The sequence below is a fragment of the Strix aluco genome, chromosome 19 (assembly GCF_031877795.1).
Source record: "Strix aluco isolate bStrAlu1 chromosome 19, bStrAlu1.hap1, whole genome shotgun sequence".
Classification (NCBI taxonomy): Eukaryota; Metazoa; Chordata; class Aves; order Strigiformes; family Strigidae; genus Strix; species Strix aluco.
In genome coordinates, this window is record NC_133949.1 from 13,197,919 (window position 1) to 13,216,812 (window position 18,894).

Genomic DNA, 18,894 nt, shown 5'->3' on the forward strand with positions numbered 1-18,894 from the left:
TCAGGCCTCTGGGCTTCACCGCGGGCTCTACGCATGCGCCACCCCAGCGGCTTCGCCGTGGCCTCTGCGCATGCTCTGTGCCAGGAGCCGGGGAGGCGGGCGCCCACGGCGCGTGCTCATTGCCAGCGCCACGCCCACCCGCCCGGCGGCGGCCGCCCCGCGCATGCTCAGTACCGCCCCGGCCGAGGCCGGAAGGGGTCGTGCGCCTGCGCGGCAGCCGCTGTCGGGGCGGGGGCGCAGGCGCGCTGAGGCCGCGCAGCCGGTGATGGCGGCCGTGGCGGAGTTGGGGGGTGCGGGCCCATGAGGCGGCCCAGGCCCCGCGCACCCAGCACAGCCAGGAAGGGGCGGCGGCGCCGCGGCTCACACCCGCGCCATGGCGGGCGTGTTCGACATCGACCTGGACCAGCCTGAGGACGCGGGTTCGGACGAGGAGCTGGAGGAGGGGGTGAGAGGGGGGAGCCCGAGCCGGCGCGGGGAGGGGAGCGGGAGGCCGCTGCGGGAGCGGCGCCAGGGGCGAGGCCTGAGGGGAGGGCGCGGGAGGCCGCCGGCGCCGGCGGGCAGGGGGTGCATCTCGCCGGCGGGCGGCCTGGCGGGGACACCGCGGAGGCGGGCTGGGGCCGCGCTGCGGCGGGGCGGGAGCCGGGCGAGGCGGAGCGCGAGGTCGGCCGCCGCCCTGGCCCCGCGCAGGTGAGGCGGCCGCGACCGCGCCCAAGCCGCCTGGAGCAGGGCGCGCTGCCCCGCCGGGGGAGGCAGCGCTGCGGCGGCAGCGGGCCCCGCGCCCGGCCCGGCCTCGTAGCGCCCGGGAGGCGGCCGGGGCGTTCCCGTCCGCGGGAGGGAGGCGGCGTCGCGCCCTTGGCCGGGAGCAGGTTTCAGGCAGCCGGTTAGCAGCGCTTCCCCGTCGAGGGTGCGGGCTGCGCCCAACTTGCGGGAGCCTATTCCCGTGGAAGTTTTGCGGTGGATTTCTTAGCACAAGTGCCGCAGCGGGTTGGTGTTTTTTTTTTTTTTTTTTTTTTTTCCTTGTCACATGTTTTAACGTCAGTGCAGAGATGCTAATCTTTCTGGAACTGTATAAAGCCGGTGCTCTAGCGCCAAAATTAAAAGCAAAGCTTTAAAATGCTGCGTTAGGCGTCTGTATGGATCAACGTGCATCTCCATCTCATGCTTCCGTGAACGGTTCACCTTGTAATCTGTAGTTTGTCATTTTGTAATGTTCATATAGATTCTGTTAAGGCTTTGGGGGAAATTTTATTACAAGATCTCTGTTGATATTTTTCTAGTGCTACTGTTGCTTTTTTATCTTGTTTTGTATATTAAACATTTGCTATTGCTTAAACTGCTACTGCATTTATTTTTGTGCTATTTAAATACTGATGACATTCCTGGAGTCTTTGAGATAACCAAATGCTCTCTATCACAGTTGGAATACCCACACTAGGTATAAACTGTAGAGACATTGTTTGACAGCTGAAGGCTTGAACGATTCTCGGCCTGCAGGAAAAAGCACTGTTTGTCACCTCAAAAATCAATAAAGTACTTGGCTTAAAAGAATTGCTTTCATCACACCGTTAATGTTGCCAAGAACAGGTTCTAAGGGGGTGGCAAGAAAGTTCTTGTTCTCTCTCGTGTTCCAATAATTCAGTCTCAGGGAACAATTAAAAAAATCGTTATTGTGGATTTTAAAAAATTGCTATGACTGAAATTTTTGTGGAACAACTGTGAACATGAATGCACATTGGCAACTTAATTTGGCTCTTAGGTGCCTTTTGGCAAACATAAAGGAGGGTGAGAATGGACTTGAAATTAAAACAGAACTGAAAAGCAGGGAATATAAGAGCAGGGAAGAAGGGAAGCATCAATGTAAGGGGAAAAATGTTTCACTGAAAGTTATCTCTGTAGGTGTTGTGCATGTCTTACAAGGATTGGAAAGACATTGCAGCCAGAGCAGTTGAGATCATTAAACTGGAAGTGAGCAAGGTGTAAAGCCTGGACTGTCTTTGTCTCATCTCTGTGGTGCTGGTCCCTGGTACCTCCTGAAAGCTGTAAACCTGGTAGTAGCAAGAACAGATGTGTTGTTTTGAATTGGCACAGCCATTCTGGAAAATCTGAAGAATTGTTTAAATGGAGAGTTTACACATAAGCCATATGGTTGTTTGCGCTAATTATTATGGTGAAAAAAACCAGCCTTAATTTTTGTGTTTGTAATAAATGAAACAATACATATAGACTGAAGGACTGCTAGCCTTCCAGCCAGAACAGCGTTGCCTTTCTTGGTTTTGTGAAATGAGAAGAAATCCTGAAAATAGCGGAATGGTATCTGAAGTGAATTTTGTTCAAGTAAATACTGAGAATGAAAACCATAGTTCACAGGGGCAAGAAAAGCGTGTGTAAACTTTGCCAGAACCATTGGGTAACTTGAGAAGTTGTTCTAGGAACATGATGGGTGTTTATTCTCTGTGTTTGTTGAATTTTTTTAAATTCATTTGTTGGCATCTAACAGTAGGGTCAAGGGCAGCTTTAGTGGGTTTTGTTGTGAAACAGATGTCAATAAGCTGGATTTCTCTAATAAATGTTATCACGAGGACATGAGCTAGCAACTCTTGACCTGGAAACAAACTTGAACTTTTGGACTCCATAATTGCTTGTGTGCTAGTAGGTGGAACCAGGAGTTAAATTCCCTTCTAGATCACCCACCAAAATAAACCAATGTCTGTAAACTTGAAATGGTTTGGAAACTATTGAAAGTTTCTAATTTTCTTTGGTTAGTGTTTTCACTTACATAATATTTTAAAATGCACTCCTTGGCTTGGTCTGCTTTTTGCAGATCTCTGTGTTGGGTTTTTTTTTTTTCTTCTGGTGCTCTGAATTTCACACATCACTCAATGTATCTGTAGGTTCCAGACTGTTTCTCACTAACTTGCAGTTGTTACTTCATGTACATATTTTTAAAAATAAAAATGTTAAGGTATAGTCTAAAGCCCATTAGAAGCTTGCCCATTAAATTCTACCTGTACCCATTACAGCTCTCTGCTTGGTTTGCACTTCTTTTGCCATGTAGAGTCACAATTATAGGGAAGTATTATCTTGCATAAGGGATCAAGCTGAAAATTCTTTGAAGAAAATATCTCTTTAGAATTGAACTACATTCTTTAATGGTGACTAGTTCTGATGTTGAAGTGCTTGAACCTTCTTCCGTAATATTTGCATGCATTAATCCGTCTGAATGAATATTGGTTAGAAAAGGTATTTAACATCAGAGTAAAGCTTAATTCTTTCATTACTATTGGGATTTGATTATTAGCAATATAGAATAATAAAACCTTTTCAGTAGATTGTTTCTAGTGCAGAGTTCATCTGCTTGCATAACCTTTACTATTCTTCTAATTTGCATAGTACTGTAATAGGATCTAAAAATTTGTATGTAAGAGCAGCTGTAAAGAAAAATGCAGTACCTTAATGTTTTTCAAATTCACCTGGGGGTGTGTGAAATTGTTACCTCTAATATTTAACAATGCAGTCAGGTAAAACAGTGGTTCACTGTGTCACGGTTTCAGATATGTGGAAGTATTGCAAATCTTGCACAGAGTTTTGTAGATTTCTTATCCTCTACTGATAATTTATTATTCCTGACCTTTAGACTTAATTATATAGTTATATAAAAATAATTCTATATATATATCATTTAATTATATAGTGTATATATATAATTTAAGAAGTTGTAAAACACATCGGAGCATTTATTTTTAAGGCTGCTTTTTTTCTTTTGTTATAATTAACCTTCCTTCTACCCCTCCCATCCCCAGGGTCAATTAAGTGAGAGCATGGACCATGGAGGAGTTGGCCAATATGACCTGTAAGTTGCTGCTAGAAAATGTTCTGTATCATTCATGCCAACTACATATAACTTCTAATTTTGTTACATTGTTAAGTTAAATAGAAAATTTTGTCATTCTTGTTCAATTTTGAGTTGTTTCTAGTCGTTTCACTATTTCTTCACATTAAAATTTGTGAATTGTATCTTGAAATATAATAATAATAAAAAAAAATTCTGGCAAAACTTTCTGTTTGTCTTTTAATCCTTGTTTCTCCTAACATATCTCTTGTACTGGAATAGTACTTGTAATATGAGTATAATGCACTGTCTGCAGAACATTGTATGTTCTGTTCATTTTATAAGGGCTCCAGCTGCAGAGTTGCGTGGCAGCCTGAAGCAGATGAGAAGTCAGAAGTTCCGATTTGACGTTCAGGAGACAGCTACCTTTAGCATTTCTTCCTTTATAGATTTCCAGATTGTTTCAGCATACCGTGTTGTGAGAAGAAAGCAATGATAGTTAAAACAGTTCAGTTATATTTGCTTTAGCAGGATCAGTCTGTTAGTCTTTTACTGAGCTGTAGCATAATTTAGAAGCATCATTAAATTATGGATCAGTCTTTTGTGGTATGTTCAGAGTTGTGAGACTTTTTCTGTTGCAGCTCTTTCTGCGAGATAGTTGTGTTATAGAAGTCTTACCATGACTGTTGGGACTGCTGAATGGGATCTGAAACTTAAACGTACCTTATAGCCTTGCCTTTACTTGAGGTCTTGTAGAAATATCAGTCAGTTTGAGGCTTTGGTCTTTTAAACTTAATTCTGGTGTAATACGGAGATTTATTGTGCGTTAAAAAGAAGGAAACCGAAGGAAATCTTGGTACTAAAAATCCCCAAAATTTGCAGATAATCTTTTCTGTGCAAGTTGCAACTTGCTGCTTTGCACACACCTAAATAAAATTTCTGATGCTGAGAATTCTCTGAATGTCCGAAGCAGTCATTCAGTTATGTCAGATACAGTATATGCTTTTTGGAAAGTAATTTGCTTGCTTGCTTTCATTTGATGGTTTTTGAGTATCAGGTAGTCTTATATTCTTGTTTCGGTTTTATCCAGTGGCATGGAACATTGTGAAAAATTTGAGATTTCAGAGACTAGTGTAAACAGAGGTCCAGAAAAGATCCGACCAGAGTGCTTTGAGTTACTACGCGTGCTTGGCAAAGGTGGCTATGGAAAGGTAAGGAACTCTTTTTCTGCAGAAGTAAATCCATTACACCGGAGGTGGCTAAAGTGCTTTGGCAAGGTCTAATCTTCCTGTCCTGTTTTCTGCAAAGTTCATTCCACCAGAAGGTACCTCAGGGCTGCCAGGGTTGGTGCGGTGGGACCGAGGTCACTGGCAGAGCCTCACCAGCTGGTGGCAGTAGGTAATGTCCCAAACTGGTTCTGGTTCAAAGCACTAGCTCTTCTCCTTCAGGCAGCGTTGCAGTTTGTAGGTGATCTCATCTCTCTTTTGCAGAACTTTGTTTTTTCACTTGAGATGGCTAACACGGTAGTAATACGTGATTGCTTTTGTATTGGTGTTGTGTAGGTATTTCAAGTACGAAAAGTAACCGGAGCAAACACTGGGAAAATATTTGCCATGAAAGTTCTTAAAAAGGTAACCTGAGTGCTCATGTTTCGCTACTGTCGGAATCTAAAGAAATCTATTCCTCTCTTTAGCTGTTATAATTATCTAATTATATCATATACCTAAAATTAAACTTTTATCTGTGATATATACAGTTGTTATCCAGGTACAGTTGGAATTATAATTAGTCTTTAAAGTGTTTTGTCTGTGTAGTTCTTAGCAGCTAATTTAAATAGCTCTGGAGGTTCATTCCAACCTAAATTATTGTATGATTCTATGAAATAAATAAAGACCTAAACTTCCACAAGAAACCTGTCATGTATATATTGTGGTGAAATTTTCTTTTTTTAATGATGTTGCTGACTCATAGGTAGTGTTGTGAGTGTGTAGTAAACTCAGGATTGAACTAAATATAAAAGTCTGTCTTGTTTAGCATGTTCTTGTGCTCACATCTCTCTGCTCTTTGTAGGCAATGATTGTAAGGAATGCAAAGGATACAGCTCATACAAAAGCAGAGCGGAATATACTGGAGGAAGTGAAACATCCCTTCATCGTAGACTTAATTTATGCCTTTCAGACTGGTGGAAAACTCTACCTCATCCTTGAGTATCTCAGTGGTCAGTATATGAAATTGTTACAGGCTTCTTGGTATCTTACGTAACTGGGAATTTGGATTTCTTATTCTACTTCAGAAGGCCAGCTAACTATTGGCATGGTGTCTTAAAAATGTAAAATAGGTTAGTATTAAAAATACGTAGAAAAACATAAACCTTTCAGTTCAATAAAGATGAATGAAACATAGTTATTTTTCATGACAGGACAGGAGAGGAGGGGTTTTAATACTTCTTCTTCCATCAGGCTTGTTAATTCCTGTATGTTACACTTAGATTCTGTGCAGTCATACAGAGTACCTGAGGTTTTAGTCCTTGCAGGTTCTTTGTGAAACAAGAAATCGTTATCTTTATTTCACAGATAGGGAAACAGACGCAGATTAGAAGCAATTTGCTCAAGCTATAACAACAGAAAAAACAGGGACAGAAATGCTGCTGGCTTTTTCAGCTTGCTCTTTTGATTTCTTTTGGCATTCCTTTAGGTTGCTAGAATTCTGAGAATAACAGAATAGTAAGTTCTAAGTTGTTTTTTATGAAATAACTTTTTGTAGAGCAGGGCAGAATACCGTTGCATATAGTTTTTCTAGAATATAGACTTGACTGACTAAAAATGATACTTTATTGGAGTATAATCTCATTTTTCTCATGACAGGAGGAGAACTATTTATGCAGTTAGAGAGAGAAGGGATATTTATGGAAGACACAGCTTGGTAAGTGAAACTATTTTGGTAAATCGATAGTTTGGGGTTTTTTTTAAGTGCTTAAACTGTATACTCTGACTTTAAAAACTCTATATAACTACTCATTCATTTCATAGTATAGTGAAAAGAACAGTTAACTGGGTTTTAGAAAGATGTGTGTTTTCCGGACTTACCAGTTTGTGCTGGTGTGACTCCAGTCTTACTACAGAATAGGGTCCATTGCTCGTTGCCAAGTGGGCTGTAGTCCATAGGGTTGTGGTAAAGGAGGTGGTTTGGGTGCTGGAGAAAAGACTCTGAAAGACTTGCTGTAAATGTAATTTTTTTTTTTTTTTTTTTTCGCTCTTGATCCACACACAATTTCACCAGCCAGTTACAGAATTTCCAAGTCACTGTAATGGCTGTATTCCAATGATCAGATGTGTGAAGTGATAAAGGTAATTATGCTAATGAAGGAGAAAAGGCCTTTTGAGTAGTGATATTTTATGTATAAGCAAGTTTAAATTATTCCTAGTTGATTAGGCTTCACACAACTGAATACAGTTGTATCTTCCCCACAGCGCATGCTGATAATGCCTCAGAAAAGCTTTGATGTGCCTATGGGGCTCTAATACTGTCCCACAGAGAGCACTCTGGGTGCTGCCAGTTACCTTCTGAGCTTTTTTTTTTCCTTCAACTCTGCCATCTAGATGTTGTAATATGGATTGAAGCATATTTTAACCACTAACTGGTAAATTCAGATTCCTCCAGATATATTCATGATAAGATAGCTGCTGAACAGGTAAACCTAACACTGATGGTGTAATTTCGTAGTTCATCTCGAAGTCTGTGTGCCTTTTGGCAACCCAACTTCAAAGGCATCATTGTTTCTCTTGTTTATTCTCTGGTACACTTCTAATGATACTTTCAAGGAACCGTTGCTATGTACGTTAATAGTCTTAGTGCTTAAGATGCTTTGCATGATTGAGTATGTCTAATTTTGTGGTATATGTTTCCTTCCAGCTTTTACTTGGCAGAAATCTCAATGGCACTGGGGCACTTGCATCAAAAAGGAATCATCTATCGTGATCTGAAGCCAGAAAATATCATGCTTAATCATCAAGGTAGAAATATAGTAACAGTTACATTGCCAGTCATTTGAAAACAGCTCTTGAAAGGTCACAACACTTCACTCTTACGTGAATTTCTTTAGAACAGTGGCATGTTTGTTACCACTCTTGGTGTAACTGAAGAATTGCCAAAGCTAATTGCTTGCCCTTAAACACAGCTTCTTTGGCTTTAATAGGCCACGGCAAGCTCTGAGTTCCATATGTATGGACACAGGCATTTTTTGAATGATTGACTTGCTACTTCTGCAGCTCTGAAATTTTTCTTCTACTCGGTTATTGGAAAGTACTTACAGATCTGTGTCTTCAGTGTAGCATCAGTGACGTTTTAGTAATGGAGATGAGGCGTTAGGAAAGGCAATTTAGGTAGGATGCTAGATCATCTGTAGCTGAAATGACTTATCCAGCTGTTGACACTTGACCTGACAGCAGCAGCAAATCTTGAATGCACTGTTACATTGACTGTATGACACTGATTAGTTTGGCAGTCTGTACCATCCAGTATTTTCATGTTATCTTAAACCACTTACGTACTTAGTCTTAAGTCTTTGTACTGAATTATTCAGGACACTTTACAATTTGTTGAAGGTTGTTCTCTGAACTTGGAAGTAAGCAGTAAAATTCACTAGCCTACTTTCTTATCTGAATGATGCTCTACAATGTTTATGTTTCAATACATTTGTCTATACATGAGTAAGTTTTGGTGGTTTGTCTTGTTTCTCTTCACCAAGTGGCAACACTCTCTCACGCAGGTATAATGCAGAGGTTTTATCTGTAAGTGTGATTTATAGCTGTATCGCTTTGTCAGACCATTGAAGGCATCTGGAAGTAGCTCAGAGTTACTACATATCCGTGTTAAAAATTCCTATTATTTTAATGTTACTTACACAAATGTCAGAATTCTGGCAAGTCTTAAATTTTATATATTTAATTTCAGGTCATGTAAAATTGACTGACTTCGGATTATGTAAAGAATCTATTCACGATGGAACAGTCACACACACATTCTGTGGAACAATTGAATACATGTGAGCTGCATGATGAAATAGAAAAGTGTTACTCTGGTCTGGGGGTAATGGCTAAATTTTGCCTTTTTTAACTGATGTTCAGTTATGTTCAGTTGCTTATGGAAATTTTACTTGATAAATGTGGTTTTGTTTGAAAACTAGTAGTCAGAATTAGTATTAAGCTTGTTAAAATACATTCATATTTTCCATTTTTCTGATTATAGGGCCCCTGAAATCTTGATGAGGAGTGGGCATAATCGTGCTGTGGACTGGTGGAGTTTGGGGGCATTAATGTATGACATGCTGACTGGAGCAGTAGGTGCACAGTTATAATTGCATGTATTTCTCTTTGTAGCTTTTGTAGTTACCTGTATTCTAATTCAGATGCATGTATAAATACATATATATTTGTATATATACAAACTGCAAGTAAGAAATATAACTAAAATACGGCTACACTTAACATTGACTGCGGTCACGAGCCGCTTTCATCCAAACAGTTATTTAGAAGTCCCATTTGCAGTAATGTTATCTGCTTTATAAATTACTGAAGTGAGTTCTGTGTACACAAACAAGAGACCTGAACAAGTCCTATTTTTTCTCCTGTTACAATGGTGCTTTCTAGCCTCCTTTCACTGGGGAGAACAGAAAGAAAACAATTGACAAGATTCTCAAGTGTAAACTCAACTTGCCTCCCTACCTCACACAAGAAGCCAGAGATCTGCTTAAAAAGGTAGAATCTTAATGAATGTCAGTACTACATGTGTATGTAGAAAATAGAAATATAATATGACTATGGCTATTCAGTCCGTGCTTGTTTTACTATCTATGAGTATTGGTTTGCGTGGTACAGAAAGTGATTTGCCTTGAAAATACAATTGTTTTGTAAAGAATGCAGAATTTCTGACTGTTCGGTGTTCATTCTGCGTGGTATTCATTCAAATGATGATTCATGTCAGAACTAGTCTAGTCATAATGGCATAACTAATTTTTCTTCTTTGGATGTTATTTCTCCTTAAGCTGCTAAAAAGAAATGCTGCCTCACGTCTAGGAGCTGGTCCTGGAGATGCTGGAGAAGTTCAGGTAACTTTTGCTTAACTTAAGGATTCTTAATTTACCTCACTGAAAATAAAACAGCTTTGAGGGTACATCAGGGAAGGAGAGTACGTCTGTTTTGAAGTGTAATGAGCAAAAAGGCAGCCACATGTGACAGCTAATCAAAATGTGAATGCTTTAAAGTTAAAGAAAGCAGCTGTCTACCTATTTTGATCATTTGAGATTTGGAAAGTAACTTTTATTCTTCAGCTCTATCTTCCAGTCGATCTTTTCTACTCGTTGCACAATGCTAATTGTACAGTCAGCCGTGGAAGAGCGATGATACTCTCACAGTCTGATGAAAAACCTGCCAGCCCTTGCATTTAGTGCAGCCCTTTCAAGGGAGGAGTGTTGTTAGTTTGCATTCAGTGTGGCACAGTTAAAAGTTAAGGCAGAGGCCTAGTTCCTGTTGCTTCCAGCTTGACTTTTTGTGGTGAGATGAACAGTGTACTAAAGAGTCCTCCTTATTTCAGTGTGCTGATAATTTGTCATTAATACAGTGTTTTGTCATTATTTTTAGATATCTAACTTTTACGTTGAAAAATGCAGAGGTATTTTGCATGCAAACTGGCTTTTTCTAATACTTTCAAGGAAAACATGATAGGGAAATATGTTATCTGACTTGGAGGTATGGTATCAATTTTCAGCTCTTCCAGCTACTCTGATGTAGTGCTGCAGAATATATGACACGAGGTCCATGCGTGATTTTGGAAAGAAAGACACCACAGAGAGGGTCTGAAAAGAACATGCTTAATTCTTAAATGAGTGTGATTTATACTCAGAAGGCAGATTATGACTCTCTGCTGTTGGTAACTCTTGTAGGCTCACCCGTTCTTCAGACACATTAACTGGGATGAGCTGTTGGCACGAAAGGTGGAACCTCCTTTTAAACCCTTATTGGTACGTACTCAGAATGCTGTGAGATACTCCTTGTATGCCTTTAGGAAAGGTCTTAAACAATGTGGAGTCTAAAACTTAGGAACGTTCACTTGTACAAACTGGAGTGCCATTGACTTCTGGTACTTTCAACAGTTAAATGCATCAACTTAGGTTACTGGTTCTCAGATTCACTCTTGTCAAATTAAAGATGGCAGATCTACCACCGGATCTACCAGATATACTACCTCATGCAGACTTTTTCTTTTCTTCCTGAGAACTGGTGCTGTATCAACAATTAAAAAAACCTCTTTATTTTAAATCTCCACCCAGTATGAAATACTGGCTGTCATGAGCGTGTTCTGTGTTCTGCTACTCTGTGGTCAAGGGACTCATCCATCACTGGAATAAGATCTTGCTTTTTTATGTGAGAAGGTGGCAAAAATCAGCTAAGAGCTAATATCCTTCTCTTCAGAGTCTCCTGGAGGAAGAAAGTTCTGCTTCAGTTTTACTTCCTCCTGCTTCTAATCTGTAGGTTAAACAGACTTGCAAGTGCAGTTACCTCTGAATTTCTGCTTCTAATACTTAATAGAAACTAAGATGATAAATAGTTGCTAAGCAAAAGTAAATGAAGTCACCTAATGAAGCATTTTGTATGTTTGCTTATTAATATTTACAATGCATCTTGTGCATTATAGGCAGTAATTAAAGTTTGCCTCAAACCAGCGATGTGATGAATAAGCCTTTATTATCCTATCTTATGTTTTGATGGTAGGATGTCTGTCTTTTTTTTCCCCTCTGGGTACAATTAGCTACAGCAGCAATGGGTGTTGCCACCCCAATGGTTCCTGACTGCGAAAAATCTCACTTTAAACTGACTTAGGCATTGCTAATGTTGAGCATGGGGACTCCAGACCTTTTTTCCTCACCTTTTTGAATGAAATTCAGAATGACACAAGACTGCTGTTTCCAAATGAATTATCTGAAGATAATTTGGGGTTTTATGAACGTTATTTGTACAAACCAGATGGTTTTTGAAAACGTGCTTCCACGGTTGCGCAAAGGCCTGCACAAATGAATACCCACTGCCTTTTCAGTTACACTGAGGAATGAGAGAAGGGATTGTGGAATGATGTCTGTTGTTCTTTGACTGAAGAAAACACTATTCTTCATAGTCACTTATTCGAGATTTGTCATCTATCCCTCACAGCATAAACACTTCTGTATTTGCAAAAATGGGGTGAAATTATCTGGAGAGGCTTCCAAAAACTTAATAGTTGCAACTGTTCTATACTGGTTGTAACGAGGGCTGAACTTGCGAGAGACTGGCATTGTATTTCTAAAAGTTTTTGTTTGTAATTTGAGATTTTTTTTTTAAAGGCATCTTTTTAATTTATGTTCCTTTTTGATCCATAATTTTTGCCCCTCCCCCTTGCCTTTATTTCTCAGTGTCAGTGCCCATAGTGACCTCCCACTGGCAGCGACAGGATTCCGACACCACTCCAGGGTTTTACTACAGCAGAACTCTGCCAAAAATCTATGGAATGAACTCCATCCAGAGGCTACACTGATCACCGCTAAGCCATTTGGTTGATATCTGTAATATAAACCCTTAATCATTTTGTTTTTGCAAAGCAATCTGAAGAGGATGTGAGCCAGTTTGATTCAAAGTTTACACGTCAGACACCTGTTGATAGCCCAGATGACTCTACTCTCAGTGAAAGTGCCAACCAGGTCTTTCTGGTAAGTGAGCCAGGGACGAGTGTATAACGACTGTGCAGAGGTATGTGGTGTTACTTGGAAACAGTAGGGCATTTCAGGTAAATGAATTCTACTGAATCTTAACACCTGATACTTGAAGCAAACTGTCAAAATTTTAAACACACGTTCTGCGACAGATTTGAAATGTTTAAGGGCTTGGGAAATAGTTTGATTATTGCTGACGTTATCTTTATATAGATAAATCAGCCAACAAACACTGCTTACCTTCTGAAATGTCAGCATTCTAATTCATAGTGGCATTGTGAACCCTGGGCATGTGATTGCTTTCATAGTCATGCAGAGAGAACAATGTCCATTCTATAGATCAAAATTAATTAAATTGAGCATGCCTGTGGGAATCTGTGATGTGTGTAGAAATATCTGGGGTGTGCAGGCACCCGGGTGAGGAACTCCCTAAACCTGTTTGCTTCAGGAAGTGAGTAGAAGTTTGTATGTCTACATTTACTCTCCTATTTATAATTATTTCATGCCAGTCATAACTGTACAAGTGATCATAAATGTAAATCTTGCCTGTAAGTTACAGTGCGTTCCTTCCTGTTTTGCAGGGTTTTACATATGTGGCTCCATCTGTACTTGAAAGCGTAAAAGAGAAATTTTCTTTTGAACCAAAAATTCGATCACCTCGCAGATTCATAGGTAGCCCTAGGACACCAGTCAGGTATCTTTTTTTTTTTTTTTTTTTCTTTTTTGTAATACACTTTTTGGCAAGTAGTTGAAATAGATCTGCACTAAAAATAAAAAATGCGGCCTTTCTTCTCAGTAAGCCCATCACTTCCATTGATCCTGTTTTACAAACCACATTATTAGAGACAAATCTATGGCGTTTGGCAGCACAAGAAGTACTAATTTGCTTGCTGTTCAGCGCTGATACAGCCTCACAGTCTGGTGACCTTGGTACACCATTCCTCTAGAACTGTCTCAGAACATCCTAAGTACTTATGTGCCGCTAAAGAATCATGTTAGTACAGAAAATTCCTTCTGCAATCATCTAGAAATAAATCCTCACTACTCAGATGAGAGAATTTTACTTTACAAGAGACTGTGGTAGAAGCTAGACATGGAAACTTTCTCAAACTTCTGGAAGTGGAAGGAAGAATTATAAATGCTTCTCAATAGGCATTTGAGCTCAGCTTCCTGCAGAGTAAAGGACGTACCTTGGTGCTGTGTGTATCTTCATCTCTGATTTTTATATTTCTTGTTTTAAAGCCCTGTAAAGTTTTCCCCTGGGGAATTCTGGGGAAGAGGTGCTTCTGCCAGCGCATCAAATACTCAGACACCTGTGGAATATCCAATGGAGACAAGTGGAATAGAACAAATGGATGTGACAGTCTGTGGAGAGGCCTCAGCACCACTTCCAATCCGGCAACCAAACTCTGGGCCATATAAAAAACAAGCTTTTCCCATGATTTCCAAACGACCAGAGCACTTGCGCATGAATCTATGACGACACAATTTTTTTAAGCCTTTGAAGGTGGAAAACAAAGAATGGATATAAGCCCCCTTGAAGTTGAAATATGAGGGCTTGTATGGTTTACTTTTAAAAAGTGACAGTATCAAAGAGTCAGTCATTGCACAGAGCGACTTGGAAAGCAAAGAAAAATGGATTTTTTTTCTGTCAATCAATGGTGCATAAAAAACTTTAGAAAATGGTATTGCAGAACTCTAGGCACGTCATCCAACTGATTCGCAGTGACATCTTCTCACCTTATCAAGGATTTTTCAGCTTGATAGCTTGAAACTGACAGTATTAAGGGTCAGGATGTTGCTTCAGAATCACTGGTCTAGTCATGAATGTGTCAAGGAGGGTTAGCCCTTTCACTAGGCAGAGTATGAAATGCCTACATGCTTGCGTCTGAGGAATAATTAGCATGCAAGCTTGGTTAAGCTGTTTCCTACAATGGGGTGGAATCAAAGATGAGAGATAAAATTAATTGGTATTTCACATTCAAAACATAATGAGTTTTTTATATATATAAAAAAAAATATATATTTTTCAAATAGATTTTTTGATTCAGCTCATTATGGAAAGTATCCCAAAATTAAAAATGCAAAATAATTGGTTGCTGTGAAGAAAGTAAAGGCTCTAGTTCTGATTCTTCTCCTCGTGAAACAACAAATCAATAAGTGAATCACTCAATTACCAGCTTGGCAATGTGGGGTGGGAGAGAACTGTTTCACTTGCTTACCCAGCTGAAATACCTGTTCCTGCAAAGACAAATGGATCTAATCAAATGGCAATGCTGCTATGTTCTAGGCTTAACTGGAAGCCATGGGCTCACATACATACATGTCCTGCTTATTTCATCCTTGTCCTCAGCAGACATTTCACTGGGAAACATCACTTTTGTATACGCTAGTCCTTAGATGGAGACAGCTGAATATGTTCAGATTCTTACCCATATAAAAGATCAGGAAAAAGTGCATTGGAAAACAAGGTCAGTAGAAACATATAGGAAGTACCACAGGAAACATATACAAATTCCACATGGTATAACGAAATAAACCTTTTTGTAATCAGTGGGTAAGAATTTGAGGATTTTTTTTTTTTTAAATAAAATTTTGCGTATGGGAGTTCCCTGCCATTATACATTTCTAAATTTATCAATTTTTTTCTATGCTGGGGCAATAAATTTGCTGATTGTATGAGAAAAGTGTTAAATGGCCTTTCAGTGAATGTCTTCCACAGTGGGTCAGAACTTTAGCAACTTAATTTAGGAAACATGTTCTAAGGACACTATTTATGTTTTTGAAATTGTCACAATCTGTACAAATGACTTACAGGTACAAAGAATAAAATAAAGGTAACTTTACCTTACTTAAATACTTCCTGCCTTAAAGAAAGCATTTCCATGAACATAGCTGGTGAAAGGGTTAATATCTGCAGAGCTTTACACTAGTTAGAGTGTGTATGGTGTGTGCGTGTGTGTGTATATGATCATGCAACTGCATACAAGTCCTGTCACTTTTTGCCTGCCACACGTTGCATTATCTTTAGTCAAACTGTGCAAAGTCTACTTCTAGCGTTTCACAACAGTAGGGATTTTTTTATAGATTCTGCTTACTCTGTGTATACTGAATCTTTTTGAGCCATAGGATCCAAGCCATAAAACTCTCTAAGCATGTTGAATCCAATCAGAGTGCTGTTTTCTAAAATTTGCAAGTCAGAAGGATTCATCAGTATCTCATTGATACTAATAAAGAACCAACAAAAAAGATGGTTATGATCAGAGCAAAAATTTTTTTTTTTCCTTCCTGATAAGCCTTTTGTTGGAAAATTTCTTTATTTAGTTTTATAAAGAAAATCAAGTTACCTTACAGTGACCCAAATTGTACTGGCAGATTGCCTTTTTTTCCTTTGGTAATACAGCCACTGGTGACATGTTGTGAAACTGAAATCAAAGTGCTCCTGTGTGTTTGTATTATGCGTATTTGCAAATACTCAACACTTCAAGCAGTGCCTGTCTGTGCCACTTGTTAACATAGGTTTCCTAACATGTTTACTGAGTATAAAGGAACTTGGTTTTAAAAAAATTTTTTTTTTTTTTTTTTGAGGCAGATCTCTCTTGGTCCTAGTTACAGCTAACGGTTGCTTTTGGTTGGCTGGATGTATTGTCCAGTAGAATTGGTTTAATATGGCTGGCAAGAATGGCAAGAGTTGTTTGTCTGAGTTCACTGATTAATTACAGATACAATTCATTGGTTTTAAAAGTAAATTTCATGTACTGTCAATGTTTCATCCCATAGATTATGAGTTTAATTCCCTACCATAACTGTGAAACTTTTGGAGTGTGACTCAGACAGCAAGCACACACTATGCAATATGGTTTATCCTGTATTTATTTGTAAAAATATCAGACATAGATCCTCTATATATATATAATAGTGTCAAAATTACTAGTCGTGAACTAAGGGGAGTGGAGTTCTAGCTCCTGTCTGGCTATTTCAGATAAGTGCAGAATGCATTGAATATTGGAGAGCTTAACAAGTGCTTTCTTTTGTTCATTTAAAAATGTCTTAAATTTTTCATTAGAGTATAGAATCTTATTTTTTTTATTTTGTACAAGCTGCGCTTTTTTAATTATAATCACTGAAAAATTCACTATAATTTGATTTTATAGGATTTTTGTAGCATTACAAAAATATAGTAAAACTGAGGTTAATACCTGTTGTGGCTAACCATATAAAAGTATTAAATCTTAAACTTGAACAAAAGTCATATTTTTTTTTACCAGATGTTAAATAGGGGAATATTTTGTTCCGCAGGTCATTATCACAAAAGGTTTATAGGTCAGCTGTGTTACCAGCAGTTTTTCTTTTCCCATTTGATGCAGAAACTATTCTGGTATAAGATATTCAGAATTTCATCATTTTTCTCTGTGGGAGTGATGCATACATTTGATGCCATTCGTGTACTAAATTGTAATTTTGGGAATGCTGGAATAATTCCTACCAAGACTGTCTTAATTGTGCCATCTGACATTTGAATGTCATCCTGGTATTAGCTCATAATAAAAGATAAAAATAAATGAGTCAATTGTTCTTTTCAATATCCCTTTTTTTTGCCTTGCTATCTAAAAGCTGAACTGCTGGAGAACATTTAGTATTTGAGTCCACTCTAACTATACAGTGGATGTTTACTTTGGGACTATTTTCTTTTTAATATTAACTCCCAACCTGCTCTCACTGTTAATCAGAAAGTGCATCAAACTCTGAGGGAGACTGCTATTGTTCTTAGGACAGATGCTTGGGTTTTGATGGTTGTTTTTTTTTTAAAAAAAAAATCTGTCTCTACAGCAGGATAGTTGCTGTTTCATTTTCCTAGTTTAGAGGGAAATCCTTTACCCTCAGGGGTAGAGGAGAAGTTATTAAGAAGGTGGCAAATTACTTAACGATCCTTCCTGCAGATCCTTGATGGTATACTGTATGCAGTTCCTATATATGAACTTCTACAGATTGTTCTCTTCTAGATTAACGTGGCTTTGTAGCCGTCTTCAAGAAACAAACTTGAGCTGCCTTAGTAGAAATAAAGGTAATCCCTATTCTGTTTTCATCTTTCACAGTTTACTGGAACTAAATATACTCAACTGCTGAATAAGATGGATGTGAATAGCAATTAAATGCAAATTTAAACATATGCTAATCCAAGTGACCTATTTTTTTTTTTTAATCAGAAGTAGGTAGGCCCCAAGTGTAACTGGATCTAAATCATTGTCTTTCATGACAGCTTGGAAGGGAGAGGGAGGGAGGAGGAATTCCACTTAGAACTTAAAGGACCTGACATGCCAGTTCTGATCCGTCTGGCTTACCAAGGGGCTGGTACCTTCCCCTAGGTTCTTGGGCTCTTAAAAAGTGGCTACTGATTGCCCTTTGTCAACCTCTTCTTTGATCTGTCTCCTGCAGAGTCAGACATGTGCTGGGTGTCTGGAGAGCAGGGCAGCTACCCTGGCCTGAGTGGGCTTGATGAGGAAGAGCTGCATCTTAATAGCAGGGTGCCAACAAGTGGATCAGAGAGGATGTCATTCATGGATGTAAGTTACTCACTTTCTTCCCTCTCCGTAACTAAGATGAGAATGACTTGTTTCATTTATGAAGTGTAAATCTAAACTGGTTGAGCGAAATCTCTTTTTAGTTCTTTGTTTTAACAAAATGTGTTTGATAAGATTACTGGGTTTGAATAATTTTCACTGGATCTTAAAGGAAAAAAAATTCATCAACAGAGTATAACTAAGTCAGCTTGTTCCCTGGTCCTCTCTCCAACCAACAACCACCCTTATCCTAGTAAGATGTTGTTACTACTATGTAGTAGACAAAGATCAGCAACAGTCCAGGGTTGACTTAAAGTACTGACACCATGTTTTGTTGTGCTCCGTGAAACAGTCCTGGTGAACTTTACAGGCCAGATGACACTGTGGAGTTCTTGTGTTGATTTTTTTTCTTAACCACAAGTGTAATACTTCTAAATTAGTTTTGTATTTCTTAGTAATAACACTGGCCTTGCATATGGTCCTTGATGCCTTAATTCCTCAATGTACAGTATCTGTCCTAGATATTGAACTACCTCTTGAGGTAAGTAGTTTATAAATACTGATGTTCTATACCAAAGGAATATTTAGTTCAGGCTAATTGCTTTCAAATGTTCCTGCATATTTGAACGTATATGTGTAAAGCAGCATGTTCCTTGATCTGTAACTACCTTCCTAGTTCATCTCAGGTCTGCCAGTGCAAGGTGTTGGTCCTGACAGACCACTCAGCTTTGCGCTGTCCTAGAATCATCGATTCCATGATGAAA

General features: G+C 39.1%; 1 protein-coding gene across 3 annotated transcripts; it reads left to right on the plus strand.

Annotated features, from left to right (window-relative positions):
• The first annotated feature begins 231 nt into the window (after positions 1 to 231).
• RPS6KB1 (ribosomal protein S6 kinase B1) lies at positions 232 to 17,134 on the plus strand. 3 transcript variants are annotated; one of them, XM_074845355.1, is made up of 15 exons: positions 232 to 445; positions 3,801 to 3,850; positions 4,920 to 5,040; positions 5,392 to 5,460; positions 5,900 to 6,047; positions 6,694 to 6,751; positions 7,742 to 7,842; positions 8,783 to 8,873; positions 9,077 to 9,167; positions 9,478 to 9,585; positions 9,873 to 9,935; positions 10,770 to 10,847; positions 12,459 to 12,566; positions 13,151 to 13,263; positions 13,812 to 17,134. In XM_074845355.1, exons 1-15 carry the CDS (start codon positions 374 to 376, stop codon positions 14,047 to 14,049), a joined length of 1,509 nt encoding a protein of 502 aa, XP_074701456.1. In that variant the 5' UTR covers positions 232 to 373; the 3' UTR covers positions 14,050 to 17,134. The 3 variants fall into 3 exon arrangements, with proteins under 3 accessions (XP_074701456.1, XP_074701457.1, XP_074701458.1); XM_074845356.1 differs by lacking the exon at positions 10,770 to 10,847; XM_074845357.1 differs by lacking the exon at positions 4,920 to 5,040 and having other exon boundaries at positions 425 to 445.
• The last annotated feature ends 1,760 nt before the right edge of the window (positions 17,135 to 18,894 follow it).